Source organism: Candidozyma haemuli (genome assembly GCF_002926055.2).
Source record: "Candidozyma haemuli strain B11899 chromosome Unknown D_2014730914, whole genome shotgun sequence".
Classification (NCBI taxonomy): domain Eukaryota; kingdom Fungi; phylum Ascomycota; class Pichiomycetes; order Serinales; family Metschnikowiaceae; genus Candidozyma; species Candidozyma haemuli.
In genome coordinates this window covers 1,015,029-1,036,945 of record NW_020289911.1, presented here as the reverse complement: position 1 = coordinate 1,036,945, position 21,917 = coordinate 1,015,029, and the positions used below count along the sequence as shown (strand labels likewise).

Sequence of the window (21,917 nt, the reverse complement as noted above, 5' to 3'; positions counted from 1 at the left end):
AGCGATGAGGGGAGGTTTGAGGGATTGAGAACTCTAGAGGGTTTAAATTTTATCTATTTTTCTGGATATTGGAGGGTACCACGGGGAGTTAATAGATGATGCTGGATATTTTGCAACCGCTACTCCACATCTGTGACAGTTGCTCTGCGAATCCATGCAAAGACCCTTAAGCCACGAGGCTAGGTCACTTTGATGAGGAATGTAGTGCCTGGCCAATCCAATGGTTAAGATTTGGTATAGGTGCATACTTTGCAAAGCCTTGTCTTTGAAAGCGATCTATATATACATTCTCCACACTTATCTAACTTTATATATATCTACTCATGCACATTCTCTACATTTCGTCATTCGAACTTCTCATTTATAACATTATATCTTGTCTTTTTATCTATCGCAGAAACTATGATCCAAGGCGGTGCCCACGTCCCTGGAACGCATTAAACCCTGTGGTGGATGCGTAGCTCTCTTCTGTTCTACCTGGAACGGCTCCAACACGCCTCGTTTCCTTTTTGAAAGCTGTAAGACGCTGGCTGGTATCGTATGGATACCCAATTAATCTGTAGAGCCATTTAGGGGCTTTAAGATACCCCAAGTCAAAAATAGCATCGGGAAAGCTGCTTTCTTCGGCAGCCTTCTCAAAGCCGACTTTACGGCCCTTCTTGTAAGATGGATCAAATGGACCATAAATGCCAGGAACAAGGTTATAGAAAGGTAAGGTATCACTCTGGATGCTTTGGTACAAGTATCCGGCAATGATACCAATCATCTCACAGAGGAACGCTTCACGACCCGACACCATATGTGCCATCAACGACATCATAGGCACATAGTATGCTTTAAGCAAGAATAAGCCCTGATACTGGATTTGCAAATCCTTATATGATCTCAGCCAGAGATAAGTAATGCACCCATTAAGCATGGAGTGGTGGCAAGAAAACAGCACCAAGCCCATCTTCTGGAAGATCAAAGAAAGCACATTGATGAAAAAACCACACACTAAGATAAACCACACATAGTCAGGGAAATTGCCCCTAAACTTGCCCAGCTTTGCCTCCAAGTGCTGAGAGAAGTTGTACAAGAAGTACATCTCTGCAAGGCACATGAACCCGTTACGAAGCAAAAAGCCCAACGGAATGAAGAAGGAGGTGAATAAACGGTAACTCTGAAGTAAGACGAAACTCCATGCTCTCACTTTAGCCAAAGCGCCACCTTGAACGTTCCATGCCTCGCTTAAGAGATCATGCACTAGGGTATAAGAAATGGCAAAATCCTCCACTGCAAAAAGCTCCAACGAACATAACAAACACACAAGGAAGGTGCATATCGATAAGAACCGAGTGACAGGCGGAATTGCCGCTATACGATCACCCAAACCAGCCATGATACCTGATTCTCTGGAGATTATGACGTTTGCAACTTTACTGTTTCGCACCCAATATAGGTGGGTAATCTAGCTGGTGCACGGGTGCACAAACGCACACTTTCACATCACTTTAGCTTCATCTTGTAAAGAACATAGAGAAAGCACTACTATGAAGTTGGTTCGGTTTCTTATGAACTTGCCGCTGGCAACCAACCAACCGGTTACAGTGGAATTGAAAAACGGAAACTCCATAAATGGCCAGGTGCTTTCATGCTCGCCTACTATGAACTTATCCATGAAGAACATCAAACTTATACAACCTCACCAGGACCCACAGCTTATGCCATTCATTAATATCCGTGGAAACCAGATAAGGCAAGTTTTGCTACCTGACGATCTAAATATTGAGAGCTTGCTTTCGAAAAGTGCTGTCAAGACGAAAGGACCAGGTGCTGGTCCTGGCAAACAGGTTGCCAAGAAGCCCTTCAGAAGAGCAGGCGGCAAGCGTGCCTTCTAAATTGTAATATAAAATATAATAATGAAGAAAAGAAAATCTACAGGTTAAATTTCGAATAGCTCGTTCCTATGTACATGCCCCGATGGTCGCTTAGAACCATGTCTTCTTGTTCTCTTGTCTCTTTGCAATACGCTTTCTATACGTTGGTCTGGCTTCAAGAATAATCTTGTCCATGTCAGCGATAGCCTTCTTTCTAGCCTCAAGTTTCTCAGGCAAGTCTCTCTCCCATTTCTGGCCCTTCTGTTTCAAGATACCTCTCATCCAGTTCTTATTGTTGTACTTGTCTTCGTGGAATCTCTTGTGTGGGATAGGAGGTAAGAGGTCCTGGATGCCAAACTTCTTAGCCATCTTGATCAAGTCAGCCGACCTTCTCAATGAGTACTTGGCTCCGTGCCAGCGGCCAGTTTCAGGGTTCTTGTTAGGCAAGAACGGGTTCATCTGGGGATCTTTGATTGTGGAGGGCTTTTCAGCATACTGAGCAAATGGTCTAGGGGGGAACTTAATGAAGAAGTTATGGAGTTTCTGAGGAAGCTTGGAGAAGGCCTCCTTTGCCGTTATGTTATTCATTAATGTGTGCTGAAGAGATCAAACCAGTGCTTCATCCACGAAAAAATTTACTAGTGCGATCACGTGATTTTAGAAGTAGTGAAGGCCATAAACGGTTCCCATGAAAAATCGGCAAAAGCCGATAGTAAATTAAAATTTGATAGAAGGGGAGGATTCAAAACTATTGATAGATTCTGTTGAAGGAATTTGAAGAGTTTATTGTGTTTCGTGGCCTCGCAATTGACCAAACGCTATCGCGTTGGATAGTACAGCAAGACGCCAACGAAGTAAGCCATGCAGAGAAAAGCACTCGTAGAGGGCCATTGAACGTCTACCTGGAAGACAGTTCATTTCCTTATCAACCTTTGTTGCTTCCATTATGCATCAGGAAGCAACCTCAGAGAACCTCTCTGGCATACTACATCAGTAATCTTCATTTCTTTTTGTTTTAATATCTAAGTCATGACCCTAATTCCCATCATGCAACGCTAGTGCAACACTGACGTGCTTATTTGGCAACGTGCTGCAAAGCCTCGAGGACCTCCAACTCAATGTTGGCCTCAGCGACAACAACCTCGTCAGAAGAAGCGGCTCTCTTCTGAGCATCAGCAATCAAAGTCTTGATCTCGTTGGCATCGAACTGCTCTGGCTTGAAAGCCTCAATGGCAGAGATGGTCAACTTGTTGCCTGGCTGGACAAGGGCAATACCACCAGAAACGAAGTACTGCTCGGTCTCACCACCCTTGGAGATGATCTCCAACAAGCCTGGTCTCAACTGCTCAACAATTGGAATATGGTTGGCCAAGATACCCAAGTCACCGTTGACAGATGGCAAGTTCACCTGCTGGACCTCAGACTCGGAGTACAAGGTCTGATGTGGAAGAGCCAAGGACAACTTCAAGGCATCGGAGGCAGCAGCCTCAGTGGCGTAGGTTCTTCTGACGACGTTAGAAGATTGTCTGGCAACCTGGCGCAAGGATTGTCTGAACATGATTGGTTTGTGTAGTGTTAGACGTTGAACAGCTAAGTATGAGGTTTTGAGTTTGGAAAAAGCTAGGACCGAGAGTGGGTTTGGGTGGGTGCACGACGGCCGCGAACGTACTTCTCATTGGTCAATGGGGCTCACAGGGAAGAACCAGCATAGTGGAAGGGACAATTCCAGAGAATAAAAATTGAAAAAGAGATTGATGACGTGTGTTTTCATGTAAAGGTGAAATTTTGTTTTTCTGTACAGTTGGTTTTGTCCATTTGGATGGTTATTCATGGAGAGTTCCGCTTTCGCAGTATGCCATTTGGCTGCGAAAAGCCATTCTGCCAGGGCTGGAATGTCAGGCTGTATGCTGCTAGGGGATGCACGAAAACAGCTAAATTAGGTGGTCTGAGAATCTCTTGGAAGGAAAGTAATCGAAGGAGTGTGGTTGCTGAGGAATTGTTGAAGGGCTCGTTCCCAGACCGTATAGTACAATGGAGCATTAGCGAGGAATCCAAAATGAACAACAAGACGTAATGCAATATGGCAGCTGAAGCAATCAAGTAAGTTTAGTCGTTGCCGAACTGGTTCAAGAAGTTATCCACATCGAAATCCTCGTCCTGGTTCATCGCAGAACCGTCAAAGTCTTGTCCGAGAAGGTCCATGTTCAAATCATCAAAACCTTGGCCCTCTCCGAGAATACTATTCAAACCAAGATCAATTTCGTTCTTGTTATCAGCCTTGTCGCCACCAGGGCCCTTGTAGCTGATTGAAGAGAGAATGTCAGATGGGTTAGGAATACCAGGAGCATTCTTATCAAGATCCATATCGAAATCGAAACCTGGATCCATGACGCCCAAGTTATCTCTGCGTTCCTTTTCTTGTCTTTCTTGCTCCTCACGTTCTTGTCTTTCCCGTTCCTTTCGTTCGTTCTCCTGTCTCTCCTTCTCAAGACGTTCTTTCTCTTGCCTAGCCTTCTCTTCTTGTTCCTGGGCTTCCTTCTTCTTGCGTTCTTCTTCCTCCTTGCGCTTAGCTTCCTCTTCTTCCTTACGCCTAGCCTCTTCTTCCTCTCGTCTCTTCTGCTCCTCAAGACGCTTCTTTCTCTCTATCTCTTCCTGAAGCCGAAGCTCCTCCTGTTTCTGCTTATTCTCCACAATCTGCTCCACACACCATCGAGCATCGTTAAACTTGCTGACTGTATCGTCCAAAATCAGGTCAAACTGGGCAATGCTGGCTGCTAGCTGTGCCGTGATCGGAGGCGGTATTAGCTGGTTATTGGGACCTGTAATGAGATTACTCTGTCTCTTGTTGTTGTTGATGATTTCGAAAATGTAGCCAGACGTTCGAAGCACATCGTTAAGCGTGCCTGTCAATCTAGCCTCGAGGTTCATGACGCTTAGTTGAGGTGGAAAGCACAACTGAAGCTTCTTTTACTGAGAATGGCAGATCTGGCACATGGGTGCGAAAGTGGTGAAGGCAGTAGCCACAATGGCCGTTTGTGGAAGTTCCAAGCCAGAATGGGAAGAGTGACGGGGAGGCATTTGGGATTTCCTGAGACGATTAAAGAAGGGCGAATTTATAGAAATGTTAAATTTTTAGTGGTCTCGTGTCTTTGTGGTGGAGACTGGGTTGTGTTGTGTGGATGGCTTTTCGCAGCCATTGTGTTAACTATGGCAGAGCAGCAATGATGGAGGGGGAGAAGGAGGAGAAGGAGGTCGATGAATGATAGATTGCCTTGGGTGGATTGAGGTTAATTTGGCTTGAAATAGGGAAGAGGCATAGACTTTTGAGTAAAATTATTGTCAGTGGAGTTAGGTTGATGGGGTAGACTCTGGGTGTACTATAAGCCGGTAGCAATGAGAAAGGGTCAAGTATACTGTAAGAGAAGCGTGGAAAAACACAGTTTGTAGATATTAAGGATATATAGAAGGGCCAAAGACTACATTGGAAAGTTTGAAAAATTCATAACGGCTGTATTATGTCTCTTTATATTGGGTGCAAAAAGAAGCACGAGTGCGCTAAGTGTACCCATCGATCCTAGTCTTGAACGACTCTCAGTTGTCCTCGGTAAACTTCGATAGCCACTGAAGCATTGGAAGGTAAGGAACGTGCAACATATCTAGTTAGTATTAGTTATGGTTCGAAATAATAGTGTAGTGCTGCTGACTCTCTGAAGCGTTCACCTTATACAAGGCACTCACCGCATCTCATAAGAACCACCACCAAAACACGCCAGGACAAGAAAAATCGTGCTCTCGAAGAAATCTATACATATATGAATTCTTCTAATTCTCCTAAAAACCTAAGAATACTTCACTTTCTTTCAAAACATCTGCGTTTTATGAACCCTGCTGGGTCCCTTCTCTGCCTGACCTGCATGGTCTATTACCATATACGCGTATCCGCTCATCAAAACATACTTCTTCAACTCCTAGTTCTTCCTCCATGACTGACTTACTTACCCGCCAGGGCCCTTTGGCTCAAGTCTGGTTGGCGTCCAATTATGATAAAAAACTTTCAAAGCAGCAATTGCTTAAAACAAACCTTGTCAGTTCTTCGGAATACATCTCCAATCAACCCATACAATCATCTTCCAAAGACAATGCACAACCCATTACGTTGAGACTTTCAGGACATTTGCTTTTGGGAATTGTTAAAATCTACTCTAGAAAGACAAAGTATCTTCTAGATGACGTGAATGAGGTGTTGTACAAGTTGAAGAACTCGTTTAAGTTTGCTAGTGGAGCTACGTTAGGTACCAGTGCAGCCTTTGTCAACTTGCCTCCACAACAGACAACTCTTTCTAATATCAACAGAATCATGCTTCAAGATCAGGTCACTGATTTGAATCTTTTGTACCAGGACGACTTGGATTTGGACGATCACCCTACAGAGAGACTTCTTGACCAGATGAGCAGTGGAGATGGTGCAACAGATAACGTTGACCTTGACAGGTCCATTGAAGTTGGTCGTGGCGTCGAAGAAAACGAGGACTTTGACTTTGATTTTGATTTGAGTATGGATGTAGACACTTCGATCGAACAGGGCAGAGACGCTCAAGTTGCATTGCCAGATGCTGAACAATCGTTGCTTGACATAGGCTCTAAGACCGCAGAGGGCCAAGAGCAGCCATTGGGTTTTGACCTTGGTGAGCCTTTGGAAACCATTTCAGAGTTGCAAACTGAACAACAAAGTGCTGAACAAACAGAGAACAGACAGAGACGCAGGCTCGTTGGTGTCGGTGAGGATGGTCTTGTTAGAACCACCAAAAGAAAATTGGTTGTCGATTCTGCCGAGGACCTCGAGCGTGGACTTCCAGTTGAAGTCTTGAGAAGTATTCAACGTCTTCAGACATTTGGACGTTTTACGGACGAACATTTGACCATTAACTTGACACAGTCACAAAAGTTGCAACTCATCAAGGAACTTGCGGAACCAAGTGTTGCTAAGCGTAGAAAGATCTGGAATCTTGATGACGAATTGACACAGCATGCTAACCAGCTTTCCGCTGAGGAGCAGCGCCAAAGGGATGCCCAATATGAGGATGATTACGACTTAGACTTTGATTTATCTTTACCAAGTCTTGAATCTGACAATGAGGGCTCAAATGACCAAGCTGACGCTTTGGAAGATGGAAGTCTCAGCAATGTTAAGACGACAACACAAGTGGCCCAACATCTTAGGAACACTTTCTTAGACCAGCCAACAGCATCTCTTGACGATCTCATGAAGAAGGATCTAGAGTTTAAAGATGCTGAAGACCTTCCCCTCGGAATGGTCAGCAAAACAGACACTACAATTGAGATAAGCAAAAGAAGGGAAGCCACCAAATGCTTCTTCGAGACGCTTGTACTTGCTACACAAAATTGCATAACTCTTGAGCAAAAGAAGACCGAGCCAACAGACATTGGCGAAAAGATTACTATCAGGCCGCTTGACAATCTTGCTGCCAAATTCTTGTAACATTATGTACCTAAGTTAATAGAATCCAAATATTGCATAACTCCACAATCGACGTTTCGATTCGTATTTTGTTGAGCCACAACATCAAGTTGCAACTGATCTATGCTCCAAATGCTAACTTGGCCAGTCTTTGAACCAACTGTGAGTCTATCACCAGTACTATCGAAAGCAACCAGCAGGATATCGCCAAAGTCATCTGGTAAGGGCACAGAGCATATCGGAGACAGACGCTTGACAACAAGATCCCAAAAATCAAGAGAGCTGCTGCCTTTGGGAGGTGTAACAGAGTTGAGTGCAACCATTTGAAATTCATGACCAGGCCGAACGAGAAGCTTAGAGATTAGCTTCTCAGTGAATACCTCAAGAAGAGCCTTTGGAGAGGAATGGTGCCAAATGCGTAAAGACCAGTCCATATGCGAAGAAATGACGATAGTCGAAGTAGTCTGATTATGCTTCCATGACGATTCAACTATTGAGTGGACGGCTGTACATGGAGCCCCAGTCGAAAATGTTTTATCCACTAGCTTTTCGTCTTTGCTATTCTTAAGTTTGAAAATATCCCCGCTTATTGAACCTAAGTAGGTATTGTTGAGGAACTTAAATTCTGGAGCATGATATGACGATTCGTTAATAAGCATGTAGTGAGATGATAGAAGGACCGAAGTAACATCAACGGAAGTGTTAGACAGTTCGGTGGATGTATGGACAACCTTGGACGGTAATTTGGGAAATGCTAGTATGCTCAATGACCAGACGTTTATGATTCCTTCTGAACATATGGATACCACAGAAGGACTTGCAGAGTTAGCGTCAGGTTGTTCTATCAGAACAATGGGACTAGAATGAAATGTGAAGTTTTTCTTAGATCGATCGTGAAAAGAAGCAACTGTAGATGTTTGGAGCACAGGAAGTACAGAAAGCTGGTTTGGCTTAAAGTTTGTCAAGTCCCAAAGCGCTAAACGTCCATTTTCCATACCGGCGACGACTCTGAAAGCGTCCGTCTTATCGAACACAATTGTTGTTATAGTGCTAGTAGCGTGAAGAAAGAACTCAGGAAACACCGATTCCGTAGAAGTATTAAATATAATGGCAAGTCCCTTTGGGTTTGTCAAATCGGTCAGTTTCGTCTTGCTCAGACCATAAGCGACCAATATTAGGTCAGGAAACTGCGGTGTCGTCTTGATATCGACAATAGGTCTATCTAGGAATCCATGCAATGAGTGTGTTTGAATGAACGGAGAGTCTTCCAGGGACCTAATCTCGTTCTGGTCCTTGATTCCAAGCCGTAGTTTGGAGAATGGAAAGTTCAACTTTGACTCCAATTGCCCCAGCAAGGCTTCATTGACCAATTCAGATTTCAGAGGTTCTGGCGTTTCCGGTAGTACAACCTCTTTTTCTTTTTCAACCTCCTTCTCTTCTTCACTGTCCTCTTCTGGCTCTTCCATCAGCACTTGTATAGCCTTATCGAACCTAATAACCAGACTTTGTTTTGACGGAAAACCCACCGAAGATACTTCAGCAGATTCACCCACCTGAACAGCAAAATCCACCCTATTCACATTCTTTGGTTCCACAACTTCAGGCTTCACCTCAATCTCTTTAGCCTTAGCTTTCTCTGCATCCTCCTTCTCCTTCTGAAGTCGTCTTTGTTTAAGCTCTTGGAGCCTTTGGCGTTTTTGCTCCAACAATGCCTGCCGATCGACTTCCATGGAATTGTAGAGATTCTACTGTCGATGTGGTGGCTTGTTTACCTGTAGTAGATCGAATTTCCTGTAGGGCGCGTTGATATCAACTAACATCTTGAGAAGTAACTACTACCGGCTGAACTGAGAAAGTCTCATATTTATTGCACTATATGGAGATCGACGACATTTTGAAGGACTTTGAGTCTTCGGCTCATCCTCAGCCAAAGCTTCAGTCTAATACTATTGAACAGGAGCTTATCCAGGCCATGATAAATGAACGTATGGCTCCAGAGCTTCTTCCATATAAGCACGACGTGATGGAGATTGTGCTTCTGCGAATCCAAAGCCAGCAACAGCTACTTTTGGATTCCCATGAATATGGTGACTCCAACGCAGAAGCTGGCGTCGTCTCGTCTGACTTCAAGCTTCGTCTTATGATTGTGGAGACTGACATTGAGCGTATCAGTTACATTGTTCGCCTATACATCAGAACAAGACTCAGCAAGATAGAAAAGTTCACCATTTACTACATTAATGAGACGGCAGAGGAGTTAGACTCGTCAAGATCAAGATTATCCGCTCAGGAAAGGTCATACATGCAAAAGTTCTTCCAGATCTTGACCCAGCTCTACAATAACAGTTTCTTGAGGAAACTACCCAGTGAACTTGCTCTTTTAGATGGAGACCAAGATATCACACCCATGGTTACCGAGCCTGATTTAGATTTACCGGTTTTCGTGAAAGTGGAGACTTCGTCGCCTATTCTTATTAGCTTGGGCGATGATGATAGCTTGGAATTGGAAAAAGACGGTGTCTATGTTGTGAAGTACCGCTTGATTAGAAGGTACCTCCAGATCGGCGATGTTGTACTTATATGATGCTATTATTTCTATACATGTGCTTCGTCACATCCCGCTGGACATTCGGTATGTTCATCCACCACGAACCATTCTTGCAAACAGCCAAAATGGCCAGAATGGCCGCATCTGAGGCCTACAACAACCGTAAGACCTTTACAAGGCTCGTTGCAATAGACACAATTCAGCTGCTGTCTTGAACATTCATCGCAGTACCAGTAACCGAACTTGTCGAAGTTCTCCTCCACATACATTCTTTTGGTTCTCTCGTTGGTCAAGAGCTTCTTACACCAACAACAGAAGAACCTCATGTCGACTTCCCTGCTTGCATAGACACTGAGGTCTTCTTTCAAACCAAGAGGAGCGCTTTTGACAATATCGGTGGCCTCGGTGAATAGCTCTTTCAGCCTGAGGGAATCCACATAAAGCCCAAGACACTCCAAGCATGCTCTTTTGCTCATAATTTTATCCTCAAATGATTTGAGTTGTCCATAGAAAAGCAATATCATAGTAGAACACATAACAAGGTCGCCTTGGTCTCTGGCAAACGAGATGGCCTTCGCAAGAAGGTTGACTAAACTCCATGGTTTGTCACTCTCCTCGTCGTCAATAAGCGCTTTCGTAGCTACCTCGCTCTCATGAATTGCCTTGGTAAGTCCAGACTCCAACTTGTCAGAGCTTTTAACACTAGACTCTTCAACCTTGTCCAAAGTAGTTGAGGCAATCTGAGCGTTGATACCTCTAAAACCTTCAGAACTGCGTGGTTTGAAGCCGTAATGAGGATTAACAGGAGATGCTTTGGATGACGAAAACGACTGCCTGGCCCTTGAGTGGGAAGTATGTGCGCTGCTGCCATATCTGCTCTCTGATGCTTGATAACCTGACGAACTATACGAAGCTGCGCTGAAGACGTGAAGATTTTCTTCATCCACATCGGCACTAAGACCGCCAGGACGAGGCGAGTTACCCGAATTAAGGGCACCGTAACTGGACTTCTTTCCAAGATCCTTCGACCGGGATAACAGCAGGTTCAATGCATCAGAAGAGGCCAGTCTTCGAGGCTGCAATGCTTTGCCCTTTATGTCAATAGCAGGAATATTCAGTGTCGTCTTTGCTCTAGGAAGACTTTCGCTAGTTTCTTCTTTATCATCATTCTCACCTGGAGAGGTTTTCTCTTTGGTCGCCTTTGTCTTCTCGGTCTTACTTTGCTCGGTTGGCTTTGCTGGAGAAAGTCTAAGAGGGAGATTGGAACGTGGGAGCGTGGAGAGAATGCACCAAAATCTGATGTGCTTTCTTTCGACGAACTAAGAATTGCCATATTGTGAACTGACGCTCCACTCTCACTTCTTCTGTAGTTCGTAGTCAGCGTAGAATTCAGATCATAAGACCCACAAATGTTTCCCAAATCAGAATTGATGGAGGCTCCTTCCTCTGGGGACTTTTCAATTTCATCACTTTGTGGCTCTTCATCTGGAATGACACTAGGCTGCACATTCTTTGCAACTTGCAAATTAAGCGAAGCTGAACTTTGTTCAATAGCGGTCGCTAGCATTCGCCATACTTGACAGTCTCTATTTCTTTGGACTGAGGCGGCAGCTTGTGCGTTCATTTGACACACAAATGCCAACGAAGAACCGTCAGGGACAACGTGGTAGTATTCATATGCAAGGTACTCAAAGACGTACTCGTCATTAAGCGGAATAGGCAAACAAACGGCAACAAAGTATGGAGTCGCAGCTCCGTTAGATTGCCCAGCCTTCTTCGACTGTAATGCCGAGGCTCCAGAGGACAGGGGCTGAAGTAGTATAGACAGTGATCCTGACCCTTGCGTGGATTGAGAGGGGTTTCTCATGAGCGGTGGCCTAGACAAGTGATTGGAATGAGTAGCACCATGCCCAGGTGCCAGTACTCCGCCTGGTTCTGTGAGTGGCCCAAGCGGTCCAAACTGGGACAGTGGATTGGGCGATGGAGACTTGAAAATTTGACTTGAAGGATTGTACGTTGACAGGCGAACAAGCAGGGGCCGATCCTTTGGAGACTTTTGATAAATGAAGCTCGAGGCTGATGCAGAACCTGATACCATTTTGTATTTGGAGTCAAGTGATATCGATGATGACTGATGTTCAAGATCCCTGTCGGCCAAGACTTCATCACTAGGCATCATGTCATCCGTGTATGGAGCAGATACATCCAGGTTATCGAATTCGTGAATAGAAGATGAGTCCGTTTGATTCGTGTGGAATTCGTTCTTGTCTTGATTCGTGAATGAAATATTAGTGTAGCCTGGGCTCCAGGCGGTAGCCACACTAGTAAGTTCTTCCAATGGACGTGAAATATTGAGTCCATCTTCTTGGTTCCGAGAGAGGTTATATGAAACGAAAACGTTAGATTTTGTAATGGTCCATATCTTCCTTTCGTTTTGATTATTATGCGCCCAGACAAAGTTTTGAACAGGCTTGTTTGTAGAAGTGGTGATCACTTCTTTGGGAATATATTTTCTTCCCAAATTAAAGACTGTTATAGTTGGATCGTCGTTCAAATAAGAACATGCAAAGTCGTAATTGTACAATGACAGGGGGGATGAGTACTCATCCGTGAAATCAAGCAGGTTGTGCCGTGAGCTGATGGATGAGTTAGCATGACTGGATTCACTATTGGCGATTTCAGACCATCGAATTTTCATTACAGGTCCATATGCGTTCATGGTGACCTTTGGAGATACCGAGTGATGAGCTGTAGAGTCCTCATAGTCCCAAAGGCAAATTTTACGATCTCTTCCACCTGTTAAAACGTATTCACGCTCTGGATGAATATGTAGCGAGAGAGCTGGTCCAGTGTGAAAAGTCCATTTACGCTCAGGAAGTGCCGCCAGAGAGCTGTTGCCTGGGTAACGAAAGTCAAATTTACAGAGTGCACCCGAGTCATGTACTGATAGCACTGTCATTCGGCTTCGAGATCTTGAAAACGGAGAATACTGACATGCTCTGACGGGATCTGAATGCTGAGAAGCCCGAAGCTTGAGAACAGGCTTTTGGTTGAACGTTCTTAAATCCCATAATTTGACTGTACCATCCTGGGAACCAGAAAGCAAAATTTGGTCCAGCTCGACGAAGTCCATAGAATTGATAACACGTTTATGGTCACTAAACTTATGAGCCAACTTAGCCTTTCCAGCTGCTGAGACCTGGAAGATACTCACAGTACCGTCAGTCAACCCACACGCCACCATATCTCCATTACACTTGATTGTATTAACATTGAAAAGTCTAGGAGAAGTATGGAAACGTTTCAGTGGTGAGGAATCGACGATGTTCACGTCTGCTATGACCTGACTCTGGTCAGAGCTAAGTGCTAACAACTTAAGGTAGTTCTTTCCTCCAATGACCACATGGTGAGAAGGGACAGGTGATGAGGCATCATAGTATGATGTATTTATACGACCCAAGGGATGCCGAAGCTGGGAAACACAGGTGATCTCTTTTTCACACGAGTAGGTGAACTTCTTCAGCAGTCTCAGTTTCAGCAGTTCCGGAGTTTTCTGGCGGGGCAGTTCTGTCTGGTTCAAGGAACCATATATGTTGAAGGCAAACCTCGCCAAACTCAGCTGATTTGCCATCTGCGATGCTTCGTGGGAGGTAGACCTGGTGGGTTGGACGCCAGTCGCTTAGTTGGTGATAATCAGTATGTATGTGCGCACATAGATAACCCATACATAAGGATGTGGTGTTTCAGTCCTTGATGGGTTCCCAGGAAAATGAATATCAATCGATGGGTATTTAATCATGGGGAATTGGGCCGAAGTTAGGGTCTATTTGGAGGCCATATGATTGTCATTTGCCATGATATTATGGTATGTATCAGTATATCACGTAGAGGGCTTAGGCATACCAAGTAAGCTTAATATTAAGGTATGAAAAGCCTTCAAGAGTCGTCATCGAGGATCCAATTTATGTAAGGCTTTTTCAAAAAACAGCTTTACTGATTTCTCAGGCCTTCGGTTTCATTTCTTTACTAGTTGTCACTAGTTAGACTTTCGAAGCCACATTGAAGTGTGAGTCGATTAAAGATACTACCTCCCCAGATTCACATCCAATTGGCCCAATTCCAAAGATAAGAGCTAATACTTTCCTTAAATCTCTTTATCCTTGGCTATCACGCCACTTCTCCTGAACCACTTCATTCTCCTTCCCAGTCTATCTTCAATGAACAGCCCACCCCTTCCAAAATGCTACGCTATTCTTCGAAACCACGAAGTATCACCACTAAAATTCAAATCAAAGCTTATCTATTGGCTACGGTCAATACTCCAGTGGAGATCTTATGTCCCATGGTATCTTCCTAAATCCGGATTACACCCTTTACATCCGGCCACCATAGCCATGAAACAGGTTGCACAAAATGGACAACAACAAAAAAAAAAAGCGTTTTAACCGAACAAGCTAATAGTTGCCTCTCAAAACCTTATTCATTCTCTTCGTTGCTTCACCACAGCCCATTATATTCCCAAACCTTCTTTCCTTCTTGGACCCGCGAACTGGTTCCTACATCATCAACATCTACCTATTTCGGGACCTTTCCCTACGAGGCCTCTCCAACCACTACATATGGGCTCGTTTGCGTTCCTTTCGAAGCTTTTTTACCCTGTAAAGATGCTAGCCTTATTAGGCCTTTCCATCTCAGGCGCTGCGCTTGTGGGACTTTATACGTTCCAGAGCCTGCTCATTTACCCAGCTTCTATGAACGATGGCCATGGCTATTGTGCTAGACCTGAGGAGTTTGGTATGCCTGATTATGAAGACTTGTACTTGGATACTGAAGATGGAGAGCTGTTGCATTGCTATTGCTTGAAGCATGACAAGAAACTGCCTGACTATACCAATAAGACGGTGCTTATTCTTTCACCTAATGCTGGTAACATTGGCCATGCTTTGCCAATTGTGTCGATGTTCTACAAGAACTTTGGGTACAATGTCTTTATTTATTCATACAGAGGGTATGGTAAGTCTACGGGTAAACCATCGGAAACTGGTCTTCGTTTAGATGCTCAGGCAATCATGAGTTACATTGCTCAGGACGAACAACTTCTGCAATCTTCATTGATTCTATATGGAAGATCATTAGGAGGTGCCGTTGCCATTTACATTCTGTCACTTATGGGTGCTAGCGTTCAAGGACTCATTTTGGAGAACACGTTTCTTTCCATTCCTAAGACGGTTCCCCACATTTTCCCATTTCTCAAATACTTCACCATGTTCGTGCATCAGAAATGGGAACTGGAGCGTCTAGTGCCACTCATTCCATCCAACATTCCAGTTTTGTTCTTTAGTGCCAGAAAAGATGAGATCGTGCCTCCAAATCATATGGACAAGATTCACGAACTCTCGCAATCCACAGATAAGACGTTTTTCAAGTATCCAAACTCCCAACACAATGACACTGTGATACAGCTAGACTACTGGGAACGTGTGCATGAGTTCATCAAGAACAAAGTTAATCCAGCTGGATACTAGTGGCATAGCGTTGCTGACGGTGCCACCTGACACATAGTCGATAAAATGTTATATAGAATTCTTGTCCTTCCTTCTTCATTCTGAATTCGCCTGGCGATCTTTCTCCGCTGGGGCATTTACTAGATTCGCTTTCTAAAAAATATATGCATTTGCAAGAAAATATCTTCTACTATCTACAATTGTGGTCTCGGGACGAACGGGCCTTTAGATCATACCGATTAACCACTCATTGCCGTAATCTTTTTACATTTTCTTATTTCCCTGCCTCCTGACCTCATGCTTGTGCTCAATTAACTTAGATGGAGATTTGGGCATCGCCTTTAGCATTGAAGGTGTCGTGGGACATGAACTCCACCTTCTGGTCGTCAGGCAATCTCAAAACCTTCTTGAATCTCTCACCAATGGTAACCAACTTGGACTCGTCACAGTCCTTGGTCCAGATACCAACACGGAAAGCCTGTTTTCTAACATTCAACACAATACCGTTCACCTCGTTCTCGTCATCCTCAATGGTCTCACCAATGACAGCCAAAAGACCACGCAACCACAAGTCGTTGATAACTTGGATGACATCACGCTTATTATTAAAGGAATATTGCCATCTGCCACCCTTGGCGTTGGCCTCGTCTTCCCACTCAGGCTTGATACCTTCCTTGAACAAGTGGTAGTCGGACTTCAAAGGCAACTGAGAAGCCACTGGAATGGAATTGTGAATGCCCCAGAATTCTTCAACAGAAGAGAAAGTGATGACGGGCTTCAACAAATCCTGCCAAGTCTCGGACTTGTTGGTCATAGGCTTAGTGTACCACAAGGTCCACTTGGAGTTCAAAGGGTGCTTGGCCGTGAATTCCTCCTTGCTGCTCAAGACAGTCTTTTCGTTCTCGAGAGACAACTCTTCGGTCTTCTTGTTCAAATCCTCCGACATTGTGAACTGATTAGTAGGGATTATGGGGGAAGTTCTCTTATGGCGTTTTTTTTTTGCGTTGGTGAGAAAATGATGGATGGAGGAAAAAAAAGAGTGCGCGTATAAACCAGCATGGTCCAGTAGTGCGGGTCGGCCCGTCAAAGCGTATATTCTAGTCTAGCAACGGGATATCACCAGTAATGAAGATATTTTTGGTGAAAAGTCAAGCTTGACAAAGAAGTGGACTCTTAGAATGTATTGAAATGGTTCAGGCAGGTGTATGAGTAGATTTTTCCCTGAAGTGTGTGGCTCACGGAACTACGAAGGCCGAGAAGTTGAAGAGATCACAAAGAGGCAACATGGTAATGGCGTAATTCGATAGCTGGGGAAACCTCAGATTTTCAATTTTTGAGTATTTAGCTTCTTGAATGCTATTTTGTAACGTATTGTGGCATAATATTGAAGTGTTGGGGCATTCACGGATTTCGCAGCCACAACGGGATGGTGGTCTATCATGGCTGCACTTATCACTTATCAGTATGCCATAAACCGATATGGTCCAAGAAGGATTGAAGGTGCTCTCTCAGGATCAACGAAAGCCTTATTTCTTGTTTCATCGCCACCCACCAGGCAGAGCTAACCAGCACATCCACGCAATCTTCAGGTCTTTTAATACCAGCAAAAGACCATGGCGAGACCTGAAAATCACGTCCATAGAGCTGCCTAAGACTTTCACTCTCCCCATCCCACCACTTCATCACTACGCCAGCGAATAACGTAGACTGTATTTTTCATTATGTACCTAAAGCAAGCGATACCTTCATGGTAATTGTACTATTGTCCGTTGGTCCCATAAGGGTCCTAAGAATCCTCGAAAGCGCGTTACATTTGGTTTACGGCTTCACTTCGCCAGCTTTCCTCCAACCAGCATTTCATCTCTCTCAGCATACCTCCAATATCCAACCTAAAGAAGGTAGCCCACGGCTACAGCGACCCAGCCAACAACACCAGCATACATACCTGGATGACCGTTGTTACTTATCGTGGTTTGTTCGTAAGACCTGACACCGCCGACTTCACCAGTTTGCAGGCCCAAGCCAGCACTTCCTTCGGGTACAGAGGCGGTTGGATCGGAATAAGTAGTTTTGAACGATTGCGAGTAAGCTGATGACGTGGTGATGACTTTTCCACCAGTAGTCAACGTGACGTAAACGATAGTGGAAGACGTCTTACTTGTCGTGTCGGCACGTTTGAAGAAGAAGTCTGGCACGTCAAAAGCAGCGACGAAGGAAATCAACGAAAGAAGGAAAAGGAAGTTCATGGTATTTTGTCAACCTTTGGTGGTGTTTATTTAAAGAATAAGAACGTGAAGATCTGAGAAGGTAGTTTTTTTTTTTTGGTTAAAAAAGCGTTCTTTTTTTCCATTGTGCGTTGCTACAGGGGAGCTACATACGGTTCCCCAGGTTCCTGCAGAACAGCTGCCAGATGGCTGTGTCTAGTCCAGGCCAGGTACCACAAAAAACCCGAGGACAACTTCTGAAAAACCTCCAATTTGGTGAAAACACGAGTTGAAATGGTATTAATGGATCCTGTAAGTTTCATGATATTTGAAGGGAGTAGCAGTCAGAAATAGTGGAATGGTTGGTTTGGGTTATGCGCAACTGCAAGATCCTGTAAAAGAACCCTTTCCTGAGCCCCAGTGGTTCCCAGGTGGACAAATCAAAGTCAGAAAATGGATAGAGGACGTGGATTTTCTTTGCTCCTATAGAACATTGTAAAACTTCTTTTCTTATCGGCGCCAGGGGTCTTTTTCAACTGGTGCCTCGTATTTTGACACCATTGGGGTGCTGCGAGAATGCAGCGGCTAGAGTTTAAGCTGCATTGAGGCGGTGTGAGTGGGTACCCACTGGATATGGAAAGGGAAGAAGTGGAAGTAGATACGACGAAGGGAATGCTGTTTGGTGGAGAAATAGATTGAATCTTTTTCTTTTTATTTATATAGTCTGCTGTCTGATTTGAACTATTGGTGTGGTTTTGCCAATGGCTGCGAAAAGTGGACCTAGAACCAGCCGTACTATGTTACGCAGGGCATTTGGAAGGATTCTGAAAACATGAATTAGGCTACCAAAAATCGGGTTTGTGAAGGTGTGAAGGGAGATTGATCTGGAAGAAGGGAGTTACTAGAGGGGCCATTTTGGCGCTAAAAAGGTGTTGAATTGGGGTTCTGGTAGGAAATAGGGGCATGGGAATATAAGAATGGTTTGTATGTGAATGGTATACTGAATGGGTAGTATAAGATCACCGGGCAAAGCAGCCAAAAGGTAATTTCTAGGATTTTGAGCGGCCAAGAATAAAAATTCAAGATTTTGAGTATCCTCAGGAGAGTGCTTAGCCAGCTACACTTACCATGTTTTATCCTCGGTCCAACTATCAGATAGGGGTCACCACCCAACCAGTCATAACTACGTGAAATGGCTACTTCAGATAATGGAAATGCAACCATCAATAATCCCTATATTTAAGTCAACTTGATGATTCAATTGGTAGGAGGATAATACTCCTAGCCTCCTCCACCACTTCGTGTTTCCTCAACATCCAACCATACAATGCATATTTCCTCATCCAACGTACAATTAAAACACCCACGGACTCAAAATTCGGACTCAATACTCCCCAAAAAGAACTTCCTAAAACTTATCTAAACAATCAAATTTGTTTCTTCGCTGCATGGACTTTAGTACAATGACATATAACGCTCTTCTGGAACATGCGTACCCATGTTGGATAATGCACTCATAAGGAAAAACTACTTAAACGATTTAAATGTGCTTCTGTTTCTGAAAAAAATGCCTTCCCCAAAAATCACATTTCCTCGCTTGCTTCCCCAGTTGTTGCCTTTCACAGAAGGTCTATTGGTCCACTTCCTTATCTCGTTCCTGTACCAACTGTCTTATCAGCGCTGCCATCACTTCTCAATCAACATCAACTTCTCTACCATCCTTGATGAGCAAACCTCGCGAAATCACAGGACGGAGAGACTCTATTGCCAAACTAACACGTTCTCTGTTCAACTCCAGACAAAACTCCCCTCGTTCATACTCGGCATCCAACCTGTTCCAGAGAAATGCTCTTTTCTTAAACCCGAACGGAACTCCAATCTCACTGCTTTCGTCAGAAGATGTCATTGAGGATTCGAGCAACGGAGGACGTGGAAACAGTCCTACTGAGCCAGATAATGATGAACCAAACTTGGCTCTGGGTATGACTGATCCCAAAGTGCTTGAAAACGTTGCTAAACATCTTAAAACTTCAGAGCGTGATGGCCTTGCTGCTGAAGGTGGTGATATAACTAGAGCAATTTACAAATTGGGCAACGAGAATGCAAAACCAAACCTTAAGAGGTCGAAGTCTGATCCACTGATTGAAGCTCGTTCTAGGAGAGGCTCTTGTGCCTCTAGTTTGAACGTGCCTGGCGGATTCCGTAGACAGTTTGTTTTGAACAGGAACAAGAGGACACCCAGTTTGGTAACCAGGAACTTTGTGGAATTTTTGAGCATCTATGGTCATTTTGCTGGTGAAAATTTAGAAGATGATGACGACGTTGCATGTCACTACGAGCCTTATACCCCGTTTGGTGAAGATACCCCACTCTTACCAGCTGACATCAATCCAAACGGTACTGCTTCCGACAAGAAGGCTTACTTTTTGCTTTTAAAGGCCTTTGTGGGCACTGGAGTTTTATTTTTGCCTAAGGCTTTCTCCAGTGGAGGTCTCCTATTCTCAGCATTGACGTTGTTCTTCTTTGGTCTACTTTCGTTCTGGTGCTACTACATCTTGGTACAGTCGAAGGTTGCCACAAAGGTGACTGGGTTTGCAGAGATTGGTTTGAAGACGTATGGTGTCACACTTCAAAGGTTAATTCTTTTCCTGATAATCATATCTCAGGTTGGATTTGTCGCTGCTTACATTGTTTTCACAGCCGAAAACTTGAGAGCCTTTGTTGTAAACGTATCCTCCTATAAAACAGAAGATATTGATATCTTCTGGTTCGTTGTTTTTCAAGCTATTGTCTTAGCGCCGCTTTCTTTAATTAGAGACATCACTCGTCTCTCACTTTCGGCGCTTGTGGCTAACGTTTTCATCTTTGCTGGTTTGGTGACCATCTTGTACTACACCATAAGGCAATTTCAACAGAACAACTTTGTTCCAGGAGAGGGAATTTACTATTTCTTCAACAAGTCGGAATCATCGTTGTTCATTGGTGTTGCTATTTTTGCATTTGAAGGTATAGGTCTTATCATTCCTATCCAAGAGTCGATGATCTACCCCAAGAACTTTCCAAAAGTTTTGTTTTCTGTGATCATGACCATTTCGTCGATTTTTGTCTTTATCGGCTCAATTGGCTATCTCACGTACGGAAAGGATATCCACACCGTTATCCTCCTTAATCTTCCTCAAGGATCACCTACAGTTATCATGACACAAGTACTTTACGCATGTGCCATTCTTTTGTCGACACCAATTCAAATCTTCCCGGCAGTTCGTCTAATTGAGCTGAAATGTTTCCTGCCACATAAGTCAGGAAGAAACTCGTCAAGAGTGAAGTGGCAGAAAAACTTGCTTCGTTGTACCTTCGTTTTCACGACAGCCACTATTGCATTATACGGAGGTAAAAACTTAGATAAGTTTGTTTCATTTGTCGGTTGCTTCGCTTGCATCCCATTAGTGTACATGTACCCGCCAATGTTGCACCTTAAAACCTGTTGCCAACAGGAATGTGATGATTGTTTCTCTGTTAAACCAGATCCTCACGCTACAAAGAAGAAATGGTTAGCACGTCTCGATTATGCACTTATTGCCCTTGGATCGTTAGCCGTTGTTTACACAACCTACGATATCTTGGCTCATTAAAACCAAAGAAAAAAAAAAATACATCCATCTATATTCCTTAAACGTTTTTTTTTCATTACTTATTCCTCGTCTTTCCAAAGGTCTGTTAGGTAAACCCTAGCGTCATGCACATGCTGCTGTAAATCTAGCTTCGACTGCTCACGAACTCTGCGGAACTGCTCTGCCAATTCTCTTCCAGACTTAGCAAGGTCCAGCTGCAGCTGGTAAGCTTCTGGATATCTCTCCTTCTCCCAATCCAAGACTTTACCCTTGGTGGCCTCGTATGTCTTTGGCATAGCAATTCTAAAAGCAACAGCAGATACTGTGATAGGGAAGAAAATCCTCAATGGAGCAGCTCTGTTGTTCACCATAATAGCACTCACCAAGGTTGGAATGGTCACATCCAAAACCTTATCTGGCTCTTGGATCAATGCACCAGCCAGTTCAGTCAAAGATCTGATCTCATTACGAGCAGCAGACACTTGAGTACCAACCTCAGCACCAACAATCGAGAATTTGTCCTGAAGGAAAGTCTTACCCTGGTTCACCAAAGATTCCAAGTATGGTGTAGTTCTGACACCCATACCTTCGACGAAGGAGATGTTTCCATGAAGAGACTCCTTCTCCTTGAGAGCTTCTGAGATCTCACCCTTGTAACCAGGCTTGGTCTCGACGAACTCGGCGTCTCCATAAAACGATCTACCCATGGTTG

The 21,917-nt window shown here is 44.0% G+C and overlaps 14 protein-coding genes across 14 annotated transcripts; 5 read left to right on the top strand and 9 right to left on the bottom strand. All coding sequences in view use genetic code 12, as the record gives it.

The window, feature by feature from the left end:
- Nucleotides 1-400: 400 nt before the first annotated feature.
- On the bottom strand, nt 401-1,381 carry CXQ85_002902 (uncharacterized protein; the record flags this gene model as incomplete). The annotated part of the gene is made up of 1 exon (XM_025486563.1): nt 401-1,381. One exon carries the CDS (start codon nt 1,379-1,381, stop codon nt 401-403), a length of 981 nt encoding a protein of 326 aa, XP_025344113.1.
- A 151-nt stretch (nt 1,382-1,532) lies between these two features.
- CXQ85_002901 (mRNA splicing protein) lies at nt 1,533-1,880 on the top strand (the record flags this gene model as incomplete). Its single annotated transcript, XM_025486562.1, has 1 exon — nt 1,533-1,880. The coding sequence occupies one exon, from the start codon at nt 1,533-1,535 to the stop codon at nt 1,878-1,880; it is 348 nt and encodes a 115-aa protein (XP_025344112.1).
- A 90-nt stretch (nt 1,881-1,970) lies between these two features.
- CXQ85_002900 (mitochondrial 54S ribosomal protein mL59) lies at nt 1,971-2,447 on the bottom strand (the record flags this gene model as incomplete). The annotated part of the gene is made up of 1 exon (XM_025486561.1): nt 1,971-2,447. One exon carries the CDS (start codon nt 2,445-2,447, stop codon nt 1,971-1,973), a length of 477 nt encoding a protein of 158 aa, XP_025344111.1.
- Nucleotides 2,448-2,934: 487 nt separating this feature from the next.
- On the bottom strand, nt 2,935-3,417 carry ATP16 (F1F0 ATP synthase subunit delta; the record flags this gene model as incomplete). Its single annotated transcript, XM_025486560.1, has 1 exon — nt 2,935-3,417. The coding sequence occupies one exon, from the start codon at nt 3,415-3,417 to the stop codon at nt 2,935-2,937; it is 483 nt and encodes a 160-aa protein (XP_025344110.1).
- A 548-nt stretch (nt 3,418-3,965) lies between these two features.
- Nucleotides 3,966-4,787, bottom strand: CTA26 (Cta26p; the record flags this gene model as incomplete). The annotated part of the gene is made up of 1 exon (XM_025486559.1): nt 3,966-4,787. The coding sequence occupies one exon, from the start codon at nt 4,785-4,787 to the stop codon at nt 3,966-3,968; it is 822 nt and encodes a 273-aa protein (XP_025344109.1).
- A 1,054-nt stretch (nt 4,788-5,841) lies between these two features.
- Nucleotides 5,842-7,359, top strand: MCD1 (kleisin alpha; the record flags this gene model as incomplete). The annotated part of the gene is made up of 1 exon (XM_025486558.1): nt 5,842-7,359. The coding sequence occupies one exon, from the start codon at nt 5,842-5,844 to the stop codon at nt 7,357-7,359; it is 1,518 nt and encodes a 505-aa protein (XP_025344108.1).
- Nucleotides 7,360-7,459: 100 nt separating this feature from the next.
- Nucleotides 7,460-9,068, bottom strand: CXQ85_002896 (uncharacterized protein; the record flags this gene model as incomplete). The annotated part of the gene is made up of 2 exons (XM_025486557.1): nt 7,460-7,498; nt 7,533-9,068. 2 exons carry the CDS (start codon nt 9,066-9,068, stop codon nt 7,460-7,462), a joined length of 1,575 nt encoding a protein of 524 aa, XP_025344107.1.
- Nucleotides 9,069-9,214: 146 nt separating this feature from the next.
- On the top strand, nt 9,215-9,922 carry SLD5 (DNA replication protein; the record flags this gene model as incomplete). Its single annotated transcript, XM_025486556.1, has 1 exon — nt 9,215-9,922. One exon carries the CDS (start codon nt 9,215-9,217, stop codon nt 9,920-9,922), a length of 708 nt encoding a protein of 235 aa, XP_025344106.1.
- A 163-nt stretch (nt 9,923-10,085) lies between these two features.
- On the bottom strand, nt 10,086-13,517 carry CXQ85_002894 (uncharacterized protein; the record flags this gene model as incomplete). The annotated part of the gene is made up of 3 exons (XM_025486555.1): nt 10,086-10,089; nt 10,130-11,123; nt 11,177-13,517. The coding sequence occupies 3 exons, from the start codon at nt 13,515-13,517 to the stop codon at nt 10,086-10,088; spliced, it is 3,339 nt and encodes a 1,112-aa protein (XP_025344105.1).
- A 988-nt stretch (nt 13,518-14,505) lies between these two features.
- Nucleotides 14,506-15,411, top strand: CXQ85_002893 (uncharacterized protein; the record flags this gene model as incomplete). The annotated part of the gene is made up of 1 exon (XM_025486554.1): nt 14,506-15,411. One exon carries the CDS (start codon nt 14,506-14,508, stop codon nt 15,409-15,411), a length of 906 nt encoding a protein of 301 aa, XP_025344104.1.
- Nucleotides 15,412-15,706: 295 nt separating this feature from the next.
- EIF4E (translation initiation factor eIF4E) lies at nt 15,707-16,336 on the bottom strand (the record flags this gene model as incomplete). The annotated part of the gene is made up of 1 exon (XM_025486553.1): nt 15,707-16,336. The coding sequence occupies one exon, from the start codon at nt 16,334-16,336 to the stop codon at nt 15,707-15,709; it is 630 nt and encodes a 209-aa protein (XP_025344103.1).
- A 943-nt stretch (nt 16,337-17,279) lies between these two features.
- PGA1 (Pga1p) lies at nt 17,280-17,636 on the bottom strand (the record flags this gene model as incomplete). Its single annotated transcript, XM_025486552.1, has 1 exon — nt 17,280-17,636. The coding sequence occupies one exon, from the start codon at nt 17,634-17,636 to the stop codon at nt 17,280-17,282; it is 357 nt and encodes a 118-aa protein (XP_025344102.1).
- Nucleotides 17,637-19,318: 1,682 nt separating this feature from the next.
- AVT4 (Avt4p) lies at nt 19,319-21,226 on the top strand (the record flags this gene model as incomplete). Its single annotated transcript, XM_025486551.1, has 1 exon — nt 19,319-21,226. One exon carries the CDS (start codon nt 19,319-19,321, stop codon nt 21,224-21,226), a length of 1,908 nt encoding a protein of 635 aa, XP_025344101.1.
- A 59-nt stretch (nt 21,227-21,285) lies between these two features.
- CXQ85_002889 (uncharacterized protein) lies at nt 21,286-21,912 on the bottom strand (the record flags this gene model as incomplete). The annotated part of the gene is made up of 1 exon (XM_025486550.1): nt 21,286-21,912. The coding sequence occupies one exon, from the start codon at nt 21,910-21,912 to the stop codon at nt 21,286-21,288; it is 627 nt and encodes a 208-aa protein (XP_025344100.1).
- Nucleotides 21,913-21,917: the final 5 nt, after the last annotated feature.